We start from the raw sequence: 18,543 nt of genomic DNA, 5'->3' as shown, positions 1-18,543 counted from the left end.
AAAAAATAAACCATGTGATTCACTTCAATATAGATTTATATAGGAAAGATCATTCTCTTGAATGAACCACTGTCTGTGGTTGTGAAATGGTAAACTTTAGTATTTTAATTCATGCTTTGATATTTTGGGTCCTAAAGAGAAGCAGCTGACTGGGCCCCTGTTAGACCACAACCCTGCTGGGAGGGAAACTGCTCAAAGCCATTGGCCCCCAAAAGCTCTGTGAGTTGATGGTGGTGGAAATCAAATTCTAAAACCAACTTAGAAGAAGATCTTTTTGAAAAGAAATGTATTTTCTTCATAAATACAGTACAATTACATTTTACAATGTCTTTTTACTTCCTAGACATAAAAACACTAACTTTTACAAAAGAGTTCCTATACAAATACATGAGAAGAGACCCTCCCCCCCTTCCACAGCCCCCTGGCACGGAGCAAAGCAGGGGGAATGCCCGGGAATGCTGTGCCAGCCCCGGGGAGAGGATGCTCAGCTACCCCGGGCTGCTCCTGCCCTGAGCACTCCGGGTTTGGGTTTGTCTGGGTCTGGCCAGAGCCACCACGGTGTCACACGTCCCAGGCGCTGCCAGGAGCAGGAGGTGTCCTTGGAAATGGGCCTGGCCTAAACCTCTGCGAGTCCCCCCAACTCAGAGAGCCCCAAAAACCACAGCAGAGGCCATGCTCAGCTGTCAGCACAGACCACACGGGCAGAACTTCAGCTCCAGCAATGTGGTGAGCTCAGTGTCCCTCTGCAGACTGCTGAGGAACATTTCACACATCCCTTGAGTGCTCAGACACTAAATCACTGCTCTAACCCCCCAGGAGCTGCCAGGTAGGAGCTGTTTAATTTAATAATGATGTTGGGCCAGGTGGAACAAAAGTCTCTGGATGTCAGGCAGTTCCCCGAGCAGTGAAACCACAAAGGAACTGCCCAAGGGAAGGACTTGGGAGTTTGGCCTTTCTGTAAGCAGAGAAAGGAAAGAGGAAAAATAACTAAACTTCATTTTCTTGTTTTGCTCTACAAAGAATATGTGGCTTTCTTTATAAAAGCTACAATTCTGCTTCTAATACCCGAGTTCAAGAAAAACTCTTAGTCTAAAATTTTGGTTTGCAAAGGTTGTTGCAATCATTGTTAAAACCACTTTCTACTAGAAATAAGCTCTACAGAAGGCAAAGGAACTAGGTGTGCAGTTTGTCTCCTTAAAGCAGTTTCTGTTTTAAAAACAAAATAAAAATCTGTACAGAGACCAAAGACTATAATACACATCTTCCTCAAAGCAAGCAGCTCGTTTACATTCACATCAGGATGGCTCTGAGGAAGCTCCAGGGGAAGAATACATTTCTGATGGCTCTCAGTTTGTCAGCACAGGAAAATGACCTCCAACTTCCACAGCAAAGTTTTGGATTTTTGCTTTTTCGGAAGAAATTGGAATTACAAAATAAGGCAGAGAGCCCCACCTAAGCAGTGTGAAACTGCACCATCTTCCAAAATTACTTCAAATGTATAAGGAACTGCCAAGGCTCCTACAATCCTGATGGTTAAGGCTGTCAAAGACAGCCTGGCTTCCATTTCTGAAGGAGACAGTTGCTGTATTTTATTCACAAAAAGATATTATGTCCTTTTTGATTTGTAAAAATAAAATGCAGTGGGGCCCTCCACTTGAAAACAGTGGGCTGCAGGGAGGATAAACCAATTATTTTCACCTGAACAGCCAATACTGAGCGAGGAAAATCAGTTTTCAGGAAGAGGGTTTATCTGTAAAAGATCCAGATTTTCCCAGACATTTTAGAATTTATGTGAACCAAGTGAGTTGTAATTGTTTATTTAGAGCCCTACAGTCATAAAACTTCTTTCCAGATGCTGAGAAGTATTTGTAAAGATGGAATATAACTTTTCCTGATTCTAAAGGAAGAGGAAAGCATTCAAACAGTTATCTCCTCCCTCACACCACCACTCAATGGCATTTGATTTCCCTTGGTAATTTTAAGTCAAACCCACAAAATATAATATTTTCATGCTGAAATGGCACAAAGGTGGACACCTTGAGCTAATGAGAAAAGCTGCCTTCTCAACAACTGTGGAGGAGGAAGAGAAATCCAATCATCCAGGGTGGGCATTACTTCATAAAGTGGGATGGAATTAAGCCAAGAGAAATAAACGCAAGACATCCTCAGGGATGAGAATGAATTGGTGGTGGACAGAGTGCCTAGAAAAGAGTGGGGAATGGTTCAGAGGGAAGGGAACTGTCTGGAAAGACACTGTCCTACAGGACAGGCAAGGCCTGGCAGTGCAGCTCTGCAGTGCCTGCAGCTGGCTGATGGAAGGGCTTTGTGCCAGGCCAGTGCATCTCCCAGCCCACCCCTGGCCCCTCTGCCTTCTGCAGGACTGGGAACGTGGCCTGAAGATCCCTAACTGGCAGCAAAGCTCCTAGAAACAGTGGGAAGTGTTCTCCTTGGATTTTAAGTGATTATTAACAGAAGGAAAGCTCAGGGCTGACCTTTAGGCACCTCCTCTCCCCTCCCACTGTGGAACTCCTGTGATCCCTGGTGGTCTGGTAAGGCCATTTCATTTGAACACCACAGCAGTAGTGTCAAACAGGAATGAAAGACATTCACTAACTCTGTGATAATTATTTGCTGGATCTCCTCATTTCTGGGGTGAAATGATCTGAAATGAAAATTTTGCTACTCTAACGCTGCACTGAAAGCTGAAATTAGCCATGTTCCCAGTGTGTGACCACTGCCTAATGAAATATTTTAATTTTCAAGTACAAAAAAAGAGTAGGTTTTAACAGAAATTAATATTGAACTGTTTTAATAAAATGCAAAGACAGTAACAAAAAAAAAAAATACTCATGTACTTCTATTGGTCTTAATATCGCATACTTTCTGTAACCAAAGCACTGCTGCATCTGTGCTAGTTCCCAAAAATCTGGAAGTGAACCTCATGACTTAAATATGTAACTTTCTTCTGTAATGCCTCTGGGACTTTCTTTAAGCTGCTCTCTCCACTCAGATGAATTAAAGAAGTATTTTGAAAGGAGAGAATCTGCCATCTGAACCTTAGCATGGAGCTTCTCTTTAAAGCTCTACCTCTGAGGCTTTGCTATGTGAAAAAGAATCCAGTCTCTCCAGAAAGGAGGGATATACAAAGTTGAAGGGCATTTGAAATATAGAAAAGTCTGCTACAGAGAAAGATCTCCACAGATGCAGTAGGTTAAGTTGTTACATCTACAGCAGGGCTTCCCACTTGAGCTATGGTAAATTTGAAGTAGTTTCACTAAAGCCAATGGAATTACGATGTCAGAAATCTGATCTAACAGATCAGGGCTGGCCCTGTAAATTCTCCTTATTAATTTATGTGAAACATGAATGCAATATATTATTTACTATCCACTGTAAAAATTATTGAAAAAGTACTTAAGTATAAAAGTGTGGCAAATCTTGCAAAAGGAACTACAAATATGAAATGCGACATTAATCACCGGAGTCATTTGTTTTAAAAATGAAATAATTTAAAAAGAAATTTGGAAAGTAAAAAAAAAAATTACTACACTGAAGATGGAAATATTTTCAGCCTGTGAACATGAAACACTTATTTTGAGTTCTTACACTGAGAGGAAAGAGGAAATAAAAGGGAAATCTCCCTTGATCACAGCTCAGATTTATCAAAGCTTCCCTGAACACCTGTATTCTAACACCACTAAGTGATGCTCACAACGATGTCCCTGGTTCTAATCACTTTAAGGCCATTAAATTCACCTTACTACATTCAAGCTTGACATGTAACCAGCACCTGTGAGAGCAGGCACTTCTGCTTAAGAGACTTTAAAAACACTGAAATGAAATATTAGATGTAGTGCACCTAAGGGCTAGTTTTTTTTCTCCAGATGTTACCAGATCCAGTATTTAAAAAATAAAGGGGGAAACTATCAAAGAACAAGTGTTATGGGTTTTTTATAATTTAGAACAAATTATAAATTAACCTGTCCAAACTTCTGAGACATAATATACAAGAGCAAACAACTGAGTGTTCTTTTATTACTCAGGTACTAGATTTTTTTTTTTCCCAATAAAAATGTCTTTTAAAATTTTCTTGCTAATGTTATCGCAGCTCAGATCCTGGTACAGCCTTTCAGATGAGGTATTCTACCATCTCTCCATCTGGGAGGTCCTGCCCCACAGTCTGAACAGGGGCTTTTCTTTCAAGAGTGCTGGAGTGGAAGAGTGGCCCATCTATGTGATGAGGAAAAACAAGAGACAATTAAAGGTGTCACTTCAATGAGCTTAGAAATACGACATTGATATTTTAAGTCATCCTGTATCATTGGCCAAAGACAGCTAATAACTTACTTAGTTTTAAAAAATTCAATCCCCATGTATGCAGACAGACAAATAAAGCAATTTTATCAAATTCCCTTTGGGTGCCTCCCACTGATACACAAAATCCACACAAAACTGGAGTGACTGCATATAAACCAATGCAGTCAGGGTAGATTTTCACCACCAGACCTGTTCTCCCTTGATACCCATTAAACAGCACAGCAGGGCCAGGAGGCAGAGCCCAGCCAAACACTCTGCCATGAAGAACAACAGCATTGTAATGTGTCTGTAAGGAGAAGAGGCAAGGTTGTGTAATCTGCATTGATTTGGCAGAGTGGGCTGGAAAATGAGCAGTTCTTGCCAGCTGGGAGCTCTGTGGGAAGAAAATTCTGCTCCTGGGACAGTCACTGTCAACTGGATCTCCAAGGCTGAAGTTGCTCCTGTGACTGGGATGGTACCAAGCAGCTTTATTGTGATAGTTCCCTCTCCTCCTTCTCCCTCCCCCTCTCTGAGTCCACCTGGCTTTGGATGCCCACTCAATGCAATAGCCAGTTTGAACAGCCCATTTTCATGTGTTTAAACCCCACATCCTACTCACAACTTACTTCAGAGCAGACACTGACTCAGAGACTGCCCAGGGATTTGCATGTCCCTGTTCTCAATTCTCAAATCTTGCTGCCCAGTGTGCCCACGCTTATGCTGCCAGTCTTCAGGCTTTTCTTTTATTCCTTCTGTGTGTTTGAGACTACTCAATCACACTTGTCCCTGAAATCAACTTGTCCTCACAAAAACTAACCCAAATTTGCCTGGAGGTAGAAAGGGACATGAGGGCTGCCCCACAGATGGTGAGTGGGTGGCAGGGTCCCCCCTGGCACTGGGGCTGAGCTCTGTTACCTGTTTTCTCTGCACTGTAGGTCAGGTTGGTGCTGGGGAGTCGTGCTGGGGTGGGAGCTGCAGGGGAAGGAGCAGCCTTGCCCTGCTCACTGCCCCTGTCTGTCTGGGTGCTGCAGTCTCTGCTGCCTGTCTTGGAGTGGGCTGACAGCAGCGGCGTGGAGGGAAGGACAGGAGAGGGGGTGGAGGGGATGGATTCAGAGCGATACTCTGTTCCCAGCAGAACACCTGTGTGGGAAAAGGGAAGGAAATGTCACAGTCACAGAAAACTAACTGGTATCAGCTCTGCACCACTCTGCACTGACTGCTCCAGGACCTGGAAAGTGCTCCCCCCCATCTCAGGAGGCACTACGGGTTTTCCTGTGCACAGCACCTTCCTCCCCTGGGTGCTGAAGTACCCGATGAATAGCAGTGTCCCCATCTTCTGCTTGCAGGTGGACACTAATCTCCACACTTTGAAATCACCTGCAACAGGTCCTCATTTACATTGCAGGGGTTTTTACTCTCAGTTTTGGGCCAAACTTCTTTCAGGAAAAAAAAAACACCTGGGATTTGCTTTGTTACAACTCAAAATAATGCTGTTGAGCCACTCAGGAGTCACATTAGTGCAGGCACAACACTGCAGGATCAAAATCCTGATTAAAATCTCTGCTCCAATTCAAGGAGACTTTACACCATCATCCAGCTGTAACACCCAGCTGAAAGCAAGTGCTTGGGAGCTCTGAAAACTGTATCCCAGACATCCCTAAAGTCAGGTGGCAAATTGGGAATAAAGGTTTACATATTTAATGGCAGAGCCTGAGTATCAGAAGTCACTATTTCCCAGAAGTGATTAAAATAAGCAGCTATTTCAAATGTGTCCCATCTTGCAGCCAGCTTTACTGCAGGCCAGGCCAGCTGCTCTATCTGTCCAACACATCCTCTTCTGCTGCTCCTGCCTCCCCTCCAAGCACTGACTCTGAACCAGAATTGGGAATTACCCAGGCTGCCCTTCCAGCTCTTGTCCTCCCTCTTCTCCTCCAGGATGGGAGTGCTGCTCAGGGTTGAAGAGTGGGACAGCAAGCCTGAGCCAGCGTTGGAGATGGACATGAGGGACTTGGCAGGTCTCATGGAGGAGAGCTGCTCTGTCTTGCCAGGCTCCTTGCGGGAGCGCTGCTGCAGCACTTTGATCATGGCATCCTTCTCGATGATCTGAGCGTGCAGGGTCTTAATCCTTTGGGGAAAAAACAAGGACAGTTTAAGTGTCTTCCATCTCCCTGGACTGAGGCCTCAGTGTCCCCATGGCTGTGACTAGGGCTCCCTTAGGCACTTGGAGAAGTGGAGGGAAGATGCCAGGAAGATGCCCACAGAGCAGATCATGTGAGAGAGTGTGGTACACCACCCACCTGTGGCTGCTGGAAACTGCTCTAAACAGCCATGGAAAGAGTTCTGAGACAAACCTGAGAGTAATGGGCAACGAAACCAACAGAAAGAATTAACACACTTTGGCGAGTCTGCACTCAGGGCCTAACCCCAGGGAAAACAGCTCTGTGAGCCTGTTAAAGGGTGGCTGGAGCCTGGGGTCTGATGAACATGCCCTGAAGAGAGAAGAGGAGCAAGCTAGATGCAAAAAATCTAAGACAAGACTTTTTTGCATTAGCCCTCAGTATCAAGACAGGTTTTGGATTGCTATGTTTATACTTCCTTGGCCAAATGAGTGTCTGACATTTGACATCACTGCTGCTGGTGAAGACACAAGAATTTCTGGTTCTGAGGCATCTACCCAGGCAGTTCATTTCAAATCCCTGTCCAAAGAAGCCAGACAGGACTAAAGTGTGCTTTACCTTCCCTCCATGTCAAGACATCTCCTGTTGGCCAGCAGGATCTCCTCCTCCTCCTTCTGGATGCGAGCTTCCAGTGAGGTGTCGTAGCTGGGGTTGGGTGAGTGGCTGATCACCGTGGTGTCCCTGGAACAAGCAGGACAGCACATGAAGGACTTGCTAAGTTTGCTGCTTTCCCCCCAGCAGCACAAAAGTACTGCTCAAATGGAACAAACATGGAATCCACTTTTTTTTTTTAGTTTAAGCTGGCTCGGTGTCTTCCAAAAATCCAACTCCTAACTTAATTTGCATCATAGTGAGGAAGGATTAAAAAACATGCAGATCATTGTAACCACCTCCTGTCCATTATGGGCCAGTGCCTCGCCTAAACTGAGTCACTGCACTGCTCTAAAATACTCAAGGAGGCAAATTCAAGGACATAAGGAGGGGAAAAGAACACCAGTCACTTTTCTTCAACTTCAGATAAAAAAATTTTTCCCTTCCCCTTCCAGCAGCATCATACAGGGGATGTGAATTTCCAAGGGAACAAGGCACAGAAGTTTCTGAAGCAATCCTAAGCATCTTGGCCCAAAAAATCTGGAATAAGGTGAAAAGAGTTTCAGACTGATTCCACATAAGGCCTAATGTTAACACTGTGATGGCTGGTCAGCCCAACTAGGCAAATAATGAGTATTTCATTCTACTTGTGAATGTAGAAGGGCATGAGAAAATCATTCAACCAAAGAAACCCAACCTGACCCAGTTCCTGCCTGGGCCCTAAAGCATCCTTCCTGCAGCCTCAGCTTCCCAAGGGATGCCAGTTTCCACTGTTAAAGAGAAGGGAAAGAAATCTGGACAGTGTAGATGAGGTTGCCACTGGAATTAGTGGAATCTAGATGGAAATGGAAAAACAGAGGCTCTTTCCTGACTGGACAACATTCTTGTTCATTTAGTGAAACCTGAGCAGGCCTAACACATCCCCTCCCACTCCATGATAAACAATAGACCAGGCCCCAACTTATCAGCCCACACTGAAAATATAACATGGCCTCTAAGCACAAGCAGCAGCTGGAGCCTTCAGGGAATCTCTGGGGAGGTGGAAAACAGTGCACAACAAGTATCAATACCCTAAAATAACAGCTTCCTTCTGGAGCAAGATAAGTCTTCAAACGCTAACACAGCAGATCTGCAGCTTCACCCGTGTAATTCCAGTGTGATCTTACAAGCTGGGAAGCCAGTTGTGATAACATCTCCATCTGGATTTGGCTCATGAAACAATCTACAATAAAATCTGCTGTCCAGAACCATAAACTAGTGAGCAATGAAATTACATGCAACCAAGGCCTAATGCTAAGGAGCTGCACTCCAGTAAAAGCTCTTGTTTACCAACCAACTGAGGCACTTGGGCCTATTCACTGCCATAATAAGTGTTTCTGTACAGTTGTCTTGGAATGGGAGCATGTTACCAAATTTCAGACACCCTCCCCACCCCCACAAGCAGTGCTTTCCATACACAGCAGAATGTTTTGAGCAGAATTTCCTAGTAGATGCTTCTGGTTAGTAACCAGACAAGACCACAAAGTAATTTGCAAAAACATTCTGGAGAACAAGGAAGCCATTCAGGGTGAATAATGTGAATCACCAAGCACACCCCATCTCACATGACTTCAGCAAGGACTGATTCCTGTTTTAAAAATAAAAAAAACCCCAAGCCTCTTCTCTTTTGAATCAACAGCTTCTAGGAATGGCTCAGAACAATTCTAGTCTGGAAAATGGATCCTGCATGTGGAGGAATCTTCCCCTGGAAAAGCATTTCTAATTGCTGGCAATTGCACAGCTCCCAGGAAGAGTGGCCAAGCTCTACTTCCTTGCAGAATTCTGAGGAGCTGTTCAGACCACAGGATGAGCAATCACAGGAGGATGGCATGACAACATTCCTGGGTGGGAAATAAGACATTGAACTGGAAAAAGAAAATAATCCCTGTCCTGTGAAAAGTCCCATTTACCTCTGAGCAGCCACGGTCGCAGCTGCATCCAAAGCAAACTGTCTCATCACACTTTCCTCCAGGTATTTCTGTTCCCACTTGGTCATGTCAGCTTCCAGAGCAAGGATCCTCTCTTCCTTCTCACGCAGGAGCTCCATCAGCGCCGTGGCGTTGTACTCGGAGACATTGGCAGCCTGAGATGTGCCCTGACGCTGATTCCCAGGAGGAAAAAAACAAACCAAACAAAAATACAAGTCTCAGGATGCAGCTGGAAGGCTCAAGGTTGGCTGCTTTGCTTTTTGTCACTGGTTTGACAGAAGAAACCCCCAGAGGAAAATGCAGTGGCTTTATGCTGTGTTGGGCAGGCTAACAAGAAAATATTTGAAATGCAAAATACTCCTCCCAAGGCCTTTTTTTCTCTAAAGTATATGGAAAGTATCTTTTTTTCCAAAGATGTATATTTGGGCCTTTCCAAAGTCCCAAATATACATCCCAGAGCTGGACTGTGCTATACAGGTGTGATGTGCACAGCCTGATATAACAGACACTGACTCCCAAGTGTTCAGCAAGGCACTGACTAGTATCATCCCATCCAAAAAACACATCCAAAATATTTTTTAAACATTTGATTGCTAAATTAATTTGATCAGTGTAGAGTTGGGGACTGAAATAATTCAGTTCTAAAGCAAGATTTGGAAGACAGGCAGTGTTCCCTTTCAAAGTAAGGAAACATGGAGATTTGCTCAGATAATAGTTCAATTAATAAAAACTGCAGTTTTATATGGAAGTCTCATGTGGGATTAGCAAGACATTTGACTTAAAAAATAAAATAAATTGTTTAAATTAATATAAATAGGGTTGACTAACTACTTTATGCTGAGGTCAGAATTTCAACCACTACAGGAAAACAATTTTTTGTGTTGACTCAGGCTCAATATAAAAAGTTGTGGGGTTTAGAGTACCTGATCTTCCAAAAGTGTAACAGAAAAGTTTATCAAATTACTTTAACTCCTACTAAAACTAATGCAAAACCCCAATATTTAAATATCTATTCCTATGCAGAAATGAAAGTTAAGGGATAAAAGTAAGCTGAAACTAAATGTGATTTAAACACAGGTCTGTATCCTTTTCCAGTAAAATTCCGACACGTGACAGTTCATCTGTATTTAGCATAGGCTGAAGTTAATGCAATTCTTAACACACCTCCACAATCTAGTTCTCATTCATTCTTTTCACTGAAAAAAGACTCATAATAATATTGCAATACAGTCCTTGTGAAACTCCCATCTATTTCCATCACCTGCATTTATAGAATTGGCTTTGCTAGCTTAGACTTGTGTGCTTTTTTAAAATTCAAAAGGTTTTTGAAAGGCCTCTTTCCAGGCCAGTTGTTAATGAATTTTATGTAAAATCACAAACTGTGAACAAGAATTTTAAAATCATTTCAACTAACATAACCATGGTATTTAAAGGTAAATCAGCATGTAGTCAGGAGGCTGTTTCTACATCTTGTCACAGGATGGACCCCTTATTGATCCTTACCTAAATTCTCTGCCTGAAACAGAATTAAATCAGGTAAAGGCAATACAATGGCCAGGAAACCCATGAATCTAACTAGTGAAGAAGAAGGTATTTAACAACACAAGATGAAAAATGCACTGTCTTTCTCCTGTGTGTGGGACAGGGTGCAATCCCCAGCAGCCCAACAGGGCCAGGGGGTACCTGCTGCATGCGGAGAGATTCCAGCTCCCTCTCCAGCCGGGTGCGCAGCCGGTGCTCCAGCTGCTCCCTCTTCTCACACGCTGCCTGCAGCTGAACCAAGGCCTGCTGCATCTTCTCCACCTTCTCAACATAGACCTGCTTCTTCTTCAGCTGAAACAAAGCAAGAAAAGGCAACATAAACAATGGGAACGAGCGAGTGAACTTCGGGCTTTGCCACCAGCCGGGAAGATGATGCCAAGTGACTTCCAGCACCAGAAGGAAGACCACAGGAAAGATGGAGAGAGACAGGACAAGGAGGGATGGCTTCCCACTGCCTCAGGGCAGGCTTAGAAGTGATACTAGGAGGAATTCTCCCCTGTAAGCATGGGGAGGCCCTGGCACAGGGTGCCCAGAGAAGCTGTGGCTGCACCTGGATCCCTGGAGTGTCCCAGGGTAGGTAGGACAAGGCTTGGAGAGCCCGGTGACAGTGGAAGGTGTCCCTATGGCAGAGAGTTGGAATTGGATGATCTTTAAGGTCCCTTCCAGCCCAAACCATACCATGATTCATGACAGATACCATGCTGTCAGTGAGCCCTGGCCTCCTGCTCTGGCCTGGCCACTCAGGATGTTACAGCTCTCTCCCAGCTCTGCTTTCCTGATTGTGTATTTGTCCTTTTTGTCCTCAGTGACCCCATGGTAATGATGGGGAAACAGAGGAAATTATCTTTGTCAAACGTCTGAGAGCAGCAATGGACGAGAAAGGGCACCAGGGACTGAAACAGCCTTTGAATTACTTGATGCAGGCTTCCAAGGTAACTACAGCAGTGTTTACAGCTGATCCCCAAGTTGGGAACACTCTCAGTGCAATATTGAAAATTGCTGGCAGCATTTTTACAAGATTAAGCAGAAACTGAATCAAAATTTGTAGCATCCTGTTGCAGTCCAATCACAAAAAATAATAGGATCAAAGCACACACCAGCCATGGCCCAGGCTCTCCCCATGCCAGGTTTATCCAGCTTTATTCCAGTAGTCTGGCTATTCTTCTTGGCCTGAGAGGTCCTGCTCTGTTCCTGCCACTGCCCTTCCATCCTCCTCCACTGTTCATCCTGCAAACCAAGCTGCCACTCTGCCTCACAAAAAGCAAGAAAAAGTACCACACTGAGCCCCCCAGTAACTGTCTTAGCAAGGTTAATCCACAGTTCAAGTAGAATAAAAAGGAACTAAAATATGTCTTTAAAAAATAAAACAAAACATATTCAGGGCCTGGTTCTATTCAAATATAGGGAATACTGCACACCTGTGGGCATTATTTTCTGTTCAGGAAAAGATTAACAACTGCAATTAGCTGGCCCTGTGCAGCAAATCTGGGGCACTGCTTTTGTAGCTCTGATTGTCATAAACCCTGAAATACAAAAATAGCAGGAAGAAGGCAACTTTTCCCAACAGTCAGAGCCAAAGTTCTGGACAAGCACCACAATGCGAAACACAGACTCCCTTATGTGAGTTCAAAGAGCTGCTCTACAGCTTGATGGAAGAAAAGTCCACTGAGGGATATTAAAGACAAAAGACACCACTTTTGGCTCAGGAAGTCCTTCTTGGAAGCAGAAAGTATTCTGGGAAAGTATCAGAGCTCGTTGGCCCCATGCTGACAGGGCTCCCTAGGAATCTGCTCTCAGTTTCAGCAGACACAGGATACTTTGATCTGAACAACAGGAGCTGTTCTTGCATCACACCTTTGCTCCAAAAAGGTCTTATCATGTGTTTCTTTAAAAATTTTCCCTTTTCTCACTCCTGTTCCTTCAGGCAATGCAAAGAGCAGAGACAGAAAAATCAATATTAATCCCAGACATAGTATCCTTTTCTTCTCTGCATAAAGTCAGCAAGCATCTAATCTCACAGCATGAATGTTACTGCCTTAGAGGATTTTCCCCAAACAAGAATTTTATAATAAAAGTTACAACAAATAGTGAGCAATCCAGCCAAAGGACTTCTCACTGTACAGTGCATGTACAGTAGAAAGGTATTTTTATTCTTTAATTGCGCAAGATTTCAAGCTTGTTTGGAATGGGAGGGATGAGAACATTTTAATGTAACTTAATAGTACACTGCTGCTCTGCAGAAAAATCAATAAATGTGTTATACTTAATAAATCTTTTTGTTCCAGATCATAGTTCTTGGTAACACCAATTTAAGGTTTGTCAGATTCCAGTAAAGTGTGGATTAATGCACCAGTTTTAAACTTAGATTAACAGCAGCTCAAAGTAGCCAAAAGTGATAAATATAGGGTCAGCAGCAGAACCCAGAAATGGAGAGCACTCAGTATCTTGGGTTTTGACCTGAACAAGAGTTGAGGAATAACTTGATAAACTCACTGGCAGTGAAATACTATACATCGAGCTGAAAAATAATCTCTTCAAAACCAGCTCTCCTCCCTCTCTCTTCTTTATAAAGGAAGTTAAGGATGAGGTGATGGACATTTGATCTCATTACCTACTACAAAGCATTTCAATTTTTGAGCAGTTTTTTAACACACAGGCAAAATCCTGCAAAAGCAGCCACCAACAACATTTTACAGTTTAACAAACCTGAGTATGCATATGTGTGGATTAATGTTCTGGCCTGCATTCAAAGAATACCAAGAGCCCAGCCAAAAAGCAGAATTAGGACACAGAAATTCCACTGAAACATCCACTTTGAACATTCTCCCATCAGCCAAACCTGCAGGTGAAGAGTTGCAACACAAGCTGTTGCCCAAGTTCCCAGCATTGCCTGCACATGCCTGACTTGGGCACCAGACCCAACGTACAGGCACAGCTTGTTCAGTGGCTTTGCAGAAAGACAACATTTTTTTTCTCCCTTCACAAGATGCACTTCATCTTCCAGCATCAGGAAGAATTAGGAATGTTGGAAGATTTAAGGCTGGTGTGCGTATTCTTTTCAACAGCTTAAAACTGGAATTAATTCACAAATTCTTCAAACAATTTTCAGGTTTTTGGAACTCAGGCATTCAGTAAGCTTTAAAGGCATGGGATGTGCTCCAGACAAATCAACTTTCCAAATGTCTTTTGTCAGAATTATCCTTTCTCTATAAGATAATCTCATTTCATGTACTTGCTGCCCTCAAGTTAAGTCAGTGCATTCTGGCACTCTCACGCATTTCCAGCTGTGCCACTCTGCTATTGCAAGTATTTCTGAGAAAAAAATTACTTTTCTGTGAACCAGGATTCTCCAGAAGTGGTAGAAGGGAAATCTAAATGTATACATTTTTGATTTTCACCTCTCTGACGGCATCTAAGTCTCACAGTAAAGAGGATCAGGAATGATTTTTCCAAGCACAGAGGGATTTCATTACCAGAAATCAAGAGTATGATCTTGTTTCCTAAGACAGGAATTGGAAACAATTTCCTGAGTATTGCCAGGGTGCTGAAGACATAACTAAGATGGGAAGAAGGAAAAAAGGCAGCGAGCTGAGGCTTGTTCTTGGTCATTTGCCATGGATTCCTCACCCTCTCTCCCAGCATAGAACCAAAACTGGCTGCTCAGTGCCAAGGGCCACAGCAACATCTACCAGGGCAGGGATGGCATCAAAGGACACAGGAATTTTCTCCTCTGCATCAGGCCTTGCAGAGAACACGTGCTCTAGATAAGAGTTCATTCCTGAAGCTTTACAAGGATGCAGTCACGCCCTTTGGGATGTAATTTTAAATAAATTTGACAAGATAGTAATTTTCCTTTTGATGGTACAGCATTTAACTAAGAAGCAAGCTCATGTTCACTTAATGTATCATAACTGCTTTGCCTCCAAGGGTGCTTTGAAAACACAGAGCCATTTTGCTAATGAGAATATCTTTATTTTAACACCTATTTATGATGTAAGATCTCAAATAACCTCAGTGCACGTCTGGAAGCACAGCAGGATGACTGTATGCATTCCCAGCATTTCCTACAGCACAATTTTAATAATGTCCTTATCATCTCCAGGTCAATCCCTGACTGCTTTGGAAAATGTCCTAACCAAGCACCAGAGGTCAGGCTATAATTCTGACTAAACCAATGGAAACAGGAGCAGCCACTCTCCAGCTGCCAAAGTTTACATAAATTCTGCAACAGGACTCAGGACAAGAAAAATAAAGACGACCATGACTGGCCTGGGCTCTGCAGAAATCCAGGGCACAAAGAGCAAAGCAATGCAGGGAATATCCCTGAAAGATTCCCTGGCTGCCTCATCAAGTATTTCCAGCTTCATTTAACTTCCCCTCTCCCTTGGCATGTACGTGCATGGTCTAAAATCAATGGCCAAAGACAAGTTTTCCTCTCAGAAACAGGGGATATTTGATTATTACTACAACTGCCCAGGAGAAGGGGAGTTAACAACATTCCAAAAGCCAAACAAATCCTGTTCCTCATTTATTTAGGCTTCTACAAACCATGCAATGCCTTTCAGGGATCCCAGGTCCTTGCAGAAGGAGAGCTCTGAGGAGGGCACAGAGGTGTCATGGAAAGGGAGCAGGGGCACACAGGAATGAGGAATTTTCAATCAAGGCACGAGGCACAAAGGAGGATGTAACATCCTCCAACCAGAGCTGCCTGTGCAGGACAAACACAGCCCTGGACACAGCAGGTGAAGGGGGAAGGATCTTCTTTTTGGAAAGAGATTCATTGCTTCCAGATGCGTTACTCAGCAAAGATTTTTTTTCTTTCTGGGGAAGAAGAGAAGACTTCCTGCACTGATTCAGAACTCTCCCAGGCATTTTGTCAAACCCAGCCATTACCCTCTTCATCTTGGACAGCTCCTATTTCAGCAAATTGGTAACACTCATCAGCATCTGCTTGTCTCCCACTCACTATTTCTGATGTCTTCAAAGTCCTTTGTTTAATATATTCAGGGTGTTTTCATAACATACTGGGTTTATCCTAAAGCTGAATCCATTCAGATGCAGCTGAAAATGTGTTTCCCCACAAGAATTTGCCTGCTATGGCAGAAATGTAGTTAAAAAAAAAAAAAAAAAAAGCCAGTAAGCACGTTTAAATCACCTCACCCTCTTGCAGTTGGAATATATTCCTCTAGGATGCCTTTGAACCCTCAGTTTGTTTGAATTCAGGCCCAACAAGGCGCCAGTGGCCTCAGCAAGAATTCCTGCTGAAACAATTTGGTAACACTATCCCCATGCTAGGGAACAGTGCTTGTGGCATGGGAATGTCACAATGTCGTCGCCCCGTTTGTTTGTGTTAAAATAAAGTTCTAACTCTCAAAGCCACCACTGGAAAATCACTCACAGGCAGAATATGGGAGACAGTGACATGGCAATAAAAAGGCAGTTCTGTCACAAGAATGCAGCTCATTAGAGGGAACCAGTTTCAGAGGAAACAGGGAGGTTTCTCTCCTCTGCACCCAATCCATCCAGCAGTGACAAGCCATCCAGAAAGTGTCCCTTTTAGAAGCAAAGAGTATTAGGTAACTCTCATTGTCTATGTGAAACAAAGCTGTGGAGACCAGGAATATCTTTTTATAGACCCAGGGAAGTGACTGGAAAAAACTAGAGCAGGCATCAAGCAGACAGCTCTTCTTTGGGTCTCCTCCTGACAAGCCAGAGCTCTGTTCTGAAAGTATCTCAGGCACAGCATAGAAAGTACAATAGATGTCATTGGGAAATGTATTTTTGCATTTCCTACCAGACAGAACCCTCAGGGTTATCGGAAATAAAGCATTTTTTTCTCTCCACAACAGCACAGTGAGAAATGAACACAGTATCTTAGCTGGTATCTGCTTCATGTGCAATTCTGATGGCTGAAGGATCTTAGAAATTCTAAACACAAGCTATTTTAGAAAAGATATTTCATTCAAACTTGTCCCCTGCCTTATCCCCCAGCTCCTACTCAACAGAGAGACCATCTCTCTTCCCACTGCAAGGTGTGTATGTGAAGATGCAAAGAGCAGATACTTTTATTTTCCTGGTGGTTGTCACTATTCTTCAAAGCTGTCTCATTGAGGGACTCAGTAAAAAAAGTGATTTGTAAAGCAGTGGAGCAAAGGAGTACAAGTTACACTACTGTAAAAAAAACACGACAAACTTTTCTTAAGTTGAAGTGTGGTCTTCCATGGTATAAATTAAATAGGGTAAGCAGAAATGACCAAGTTTGAGGGGAAAAAAAAAAAGTAAAACAAGCAGCACTTGTAGCCTCTGCACTCAGCAGTTGTGGTTAGATAAAGTATTTGGCACCAAACTCCCTCCTGCAACATTCCAAGTCTGGTAAGGACTGGCAGCAAGTCAGCATTTACTCAGTGTCAGGTGGGTCAGGATGGTCCTTCCTGCAAAGCCAGCAGTTCTGGCCCTGGCCCAAAGCAAAGCCCAGCTTAACTGCTCCATCTGCCCCAGGCTGTCAAGGTGTATGTGAGCAGACGGGGTTAAAATCCTGTGTGACCAGCCACAACCCTGCTGCCATCCCACTTGAGAACCTCACAGCAATCCACGCTCCAAAATGAGAACTGCTCATTGCTTTAGCTCCAAATATTATCACTGTTTCTGACTGTGATATAAATTTTAAGCCAACATACCTCAAATATGTCCAATTTATGACAAATGTATTACATGTAATGAAAATAATCTGAAGTTTTGACTTTAGAAACCACAGACCAATACTTCACTAGAAACAATTATAGTAATCTGATGATTTATGCAAAACTGTGGAACATTATTAAAGGGAAGAACAAAAATAGAGAAGTGAAAATAGGGGTTAATAACTGTGTATCTTTATGAAGAGCAGAGAAGTAGTAAAGTTTAAATATTATATATAAAACATATACATACTTAGCAATTCTGTTCATAGACACATTTAAGTTTGCTTAAGATATGTATGATCACTCACCCTATTTTACACTTTGCAGAAATAAACCCCACACTATCAAAAACTTTAATGGCAGCTTGTTCTAAATTTGAAGAGCCATTTCACCCTGCTAACAGGAAAAGCATTCTGTGAATGTCTACTTTTGCACCCAACTGCTTCACACTGTACTTCAGTATCTCCAAGATCACTCCTTTCTCCATCATATTTAACATTCCATTATCTTTTACTCTAATTTGGATGCTAAAATCCAGTATGTATAAAAACCCTCAAAGCTTCACAGGTATAGACAAGTGTCTAGATTTACAGATTTTGTCCAGACTAGCAATTCAAGCCAAGGGTTTTGAAAATAATCTAAAGCTCCAATTCCAATGCAACATTTAAATTCAGTAACAGTCATATATGGCTTATAGCTCTCCCTAGAGTGGAAATACTCTTTTTATAAAGGATCTGGTGCACACAAGGCAAGGTTACTCTGCATAATAGGAAGTCAAAATGGAAAGGGTGAAAAGAAAAGCTGAAAACTTACATTACAGGAGGCAGTAACTTAAATATGCATCCCTCCCCCAGGCCCTGAGCCAGAGTAGCTGCCAAACCTGAGCTTAAGAAACTCCACCCTCTGCTGCAGGACCAGTTTGGAAATTCCTGACACTTACAGGGACTAGTCACTCAGATTAACCTGGACAGAATAAAGAAATAATCCACTAATTCTTCATCTCTCTTGGTCATTGAATGCCACTAACTCAGAATGGTGTTCCCAGCCCCTTCTAAAGGTGCCCTGAGCTCTGAGCAGCTCCTTGGCTGCCTTTCAGAGTAACCAAACAGCCTGGGGATTGGAGAACTTTCCACAGTACAACACTAATGAGGCAACAAATGTGTTATAATCCTAAGTATTTAATTAAAAAGTGATTTGGGAAACCTGCAAAAATGACTCTTTACCATTGGTTTCCCCTTGTTCCTTCTCACCTCTAGGAAAAAGCAGAGTTAATTCCTGCTCCCTCACTGA

At 43.0% G+C, this 18,543-nt stretch overlaps 1 protein-coding gene across 3 annotated transcripts in view; it reads right to left on the bottom strand.

The window, feature by feature from the left end:
* Positions 1-269: 269 nt before the first annotated feature.
* Positions 270-18,543, bottom strand: part of AMOT (angiomotin) — a 60,204-nt gene continuing 41,930 nt past the window's right edge. For all 3 annotated transcript variants that reach the window (XM_021525258.3, XM_021525257.3, XM_021525261.3), the window contains exons 8-13: positions 10,715-10,864; positions 9,014-9,204; positions 7,032-7,154; positions 6,189-6,421; positions 5,212-5,436; positions 270-4,230 (exon numbers count right to left, since the gene is read on the bottom strand). In XM_021525258.3, coding sequence (XP_021380933.3) covers positions 4,130-4,230; positions 5,212-5,436; positions 6,189-6,421; positions 7,032-7,154; positions 9,014-9,204; positions 10,715-10,864 — 1,023 coding nt within the window. In that variant the 3' untranslated portion in view covers positions 270-4,129. The remainder of the gene's footprint in view (positions 4,231-5,211; positions 5,437-6,188; positions 6,422-7,031; positions 7,155-9,013; positions 9,205-10,714; positions 10,865-18,543) is intronic.

Source organism: Lonchura striata, chromosome 14 (genome assembly GCF_046129695.1).
Source record: "Lonchura striata isolate bLonStr1 chromosome 14, bLonStr1.mat, whole genome shotgun sequence".
Lineage (NCBI taxonomy): Eukaryota > Metazoa > Chordata > Aves > Passeriformes > Estrildidae > Lonchura > Lonchura striata.
This window is presented reverse-complemented; position numbering and strand designations above follow the sequence as displayed.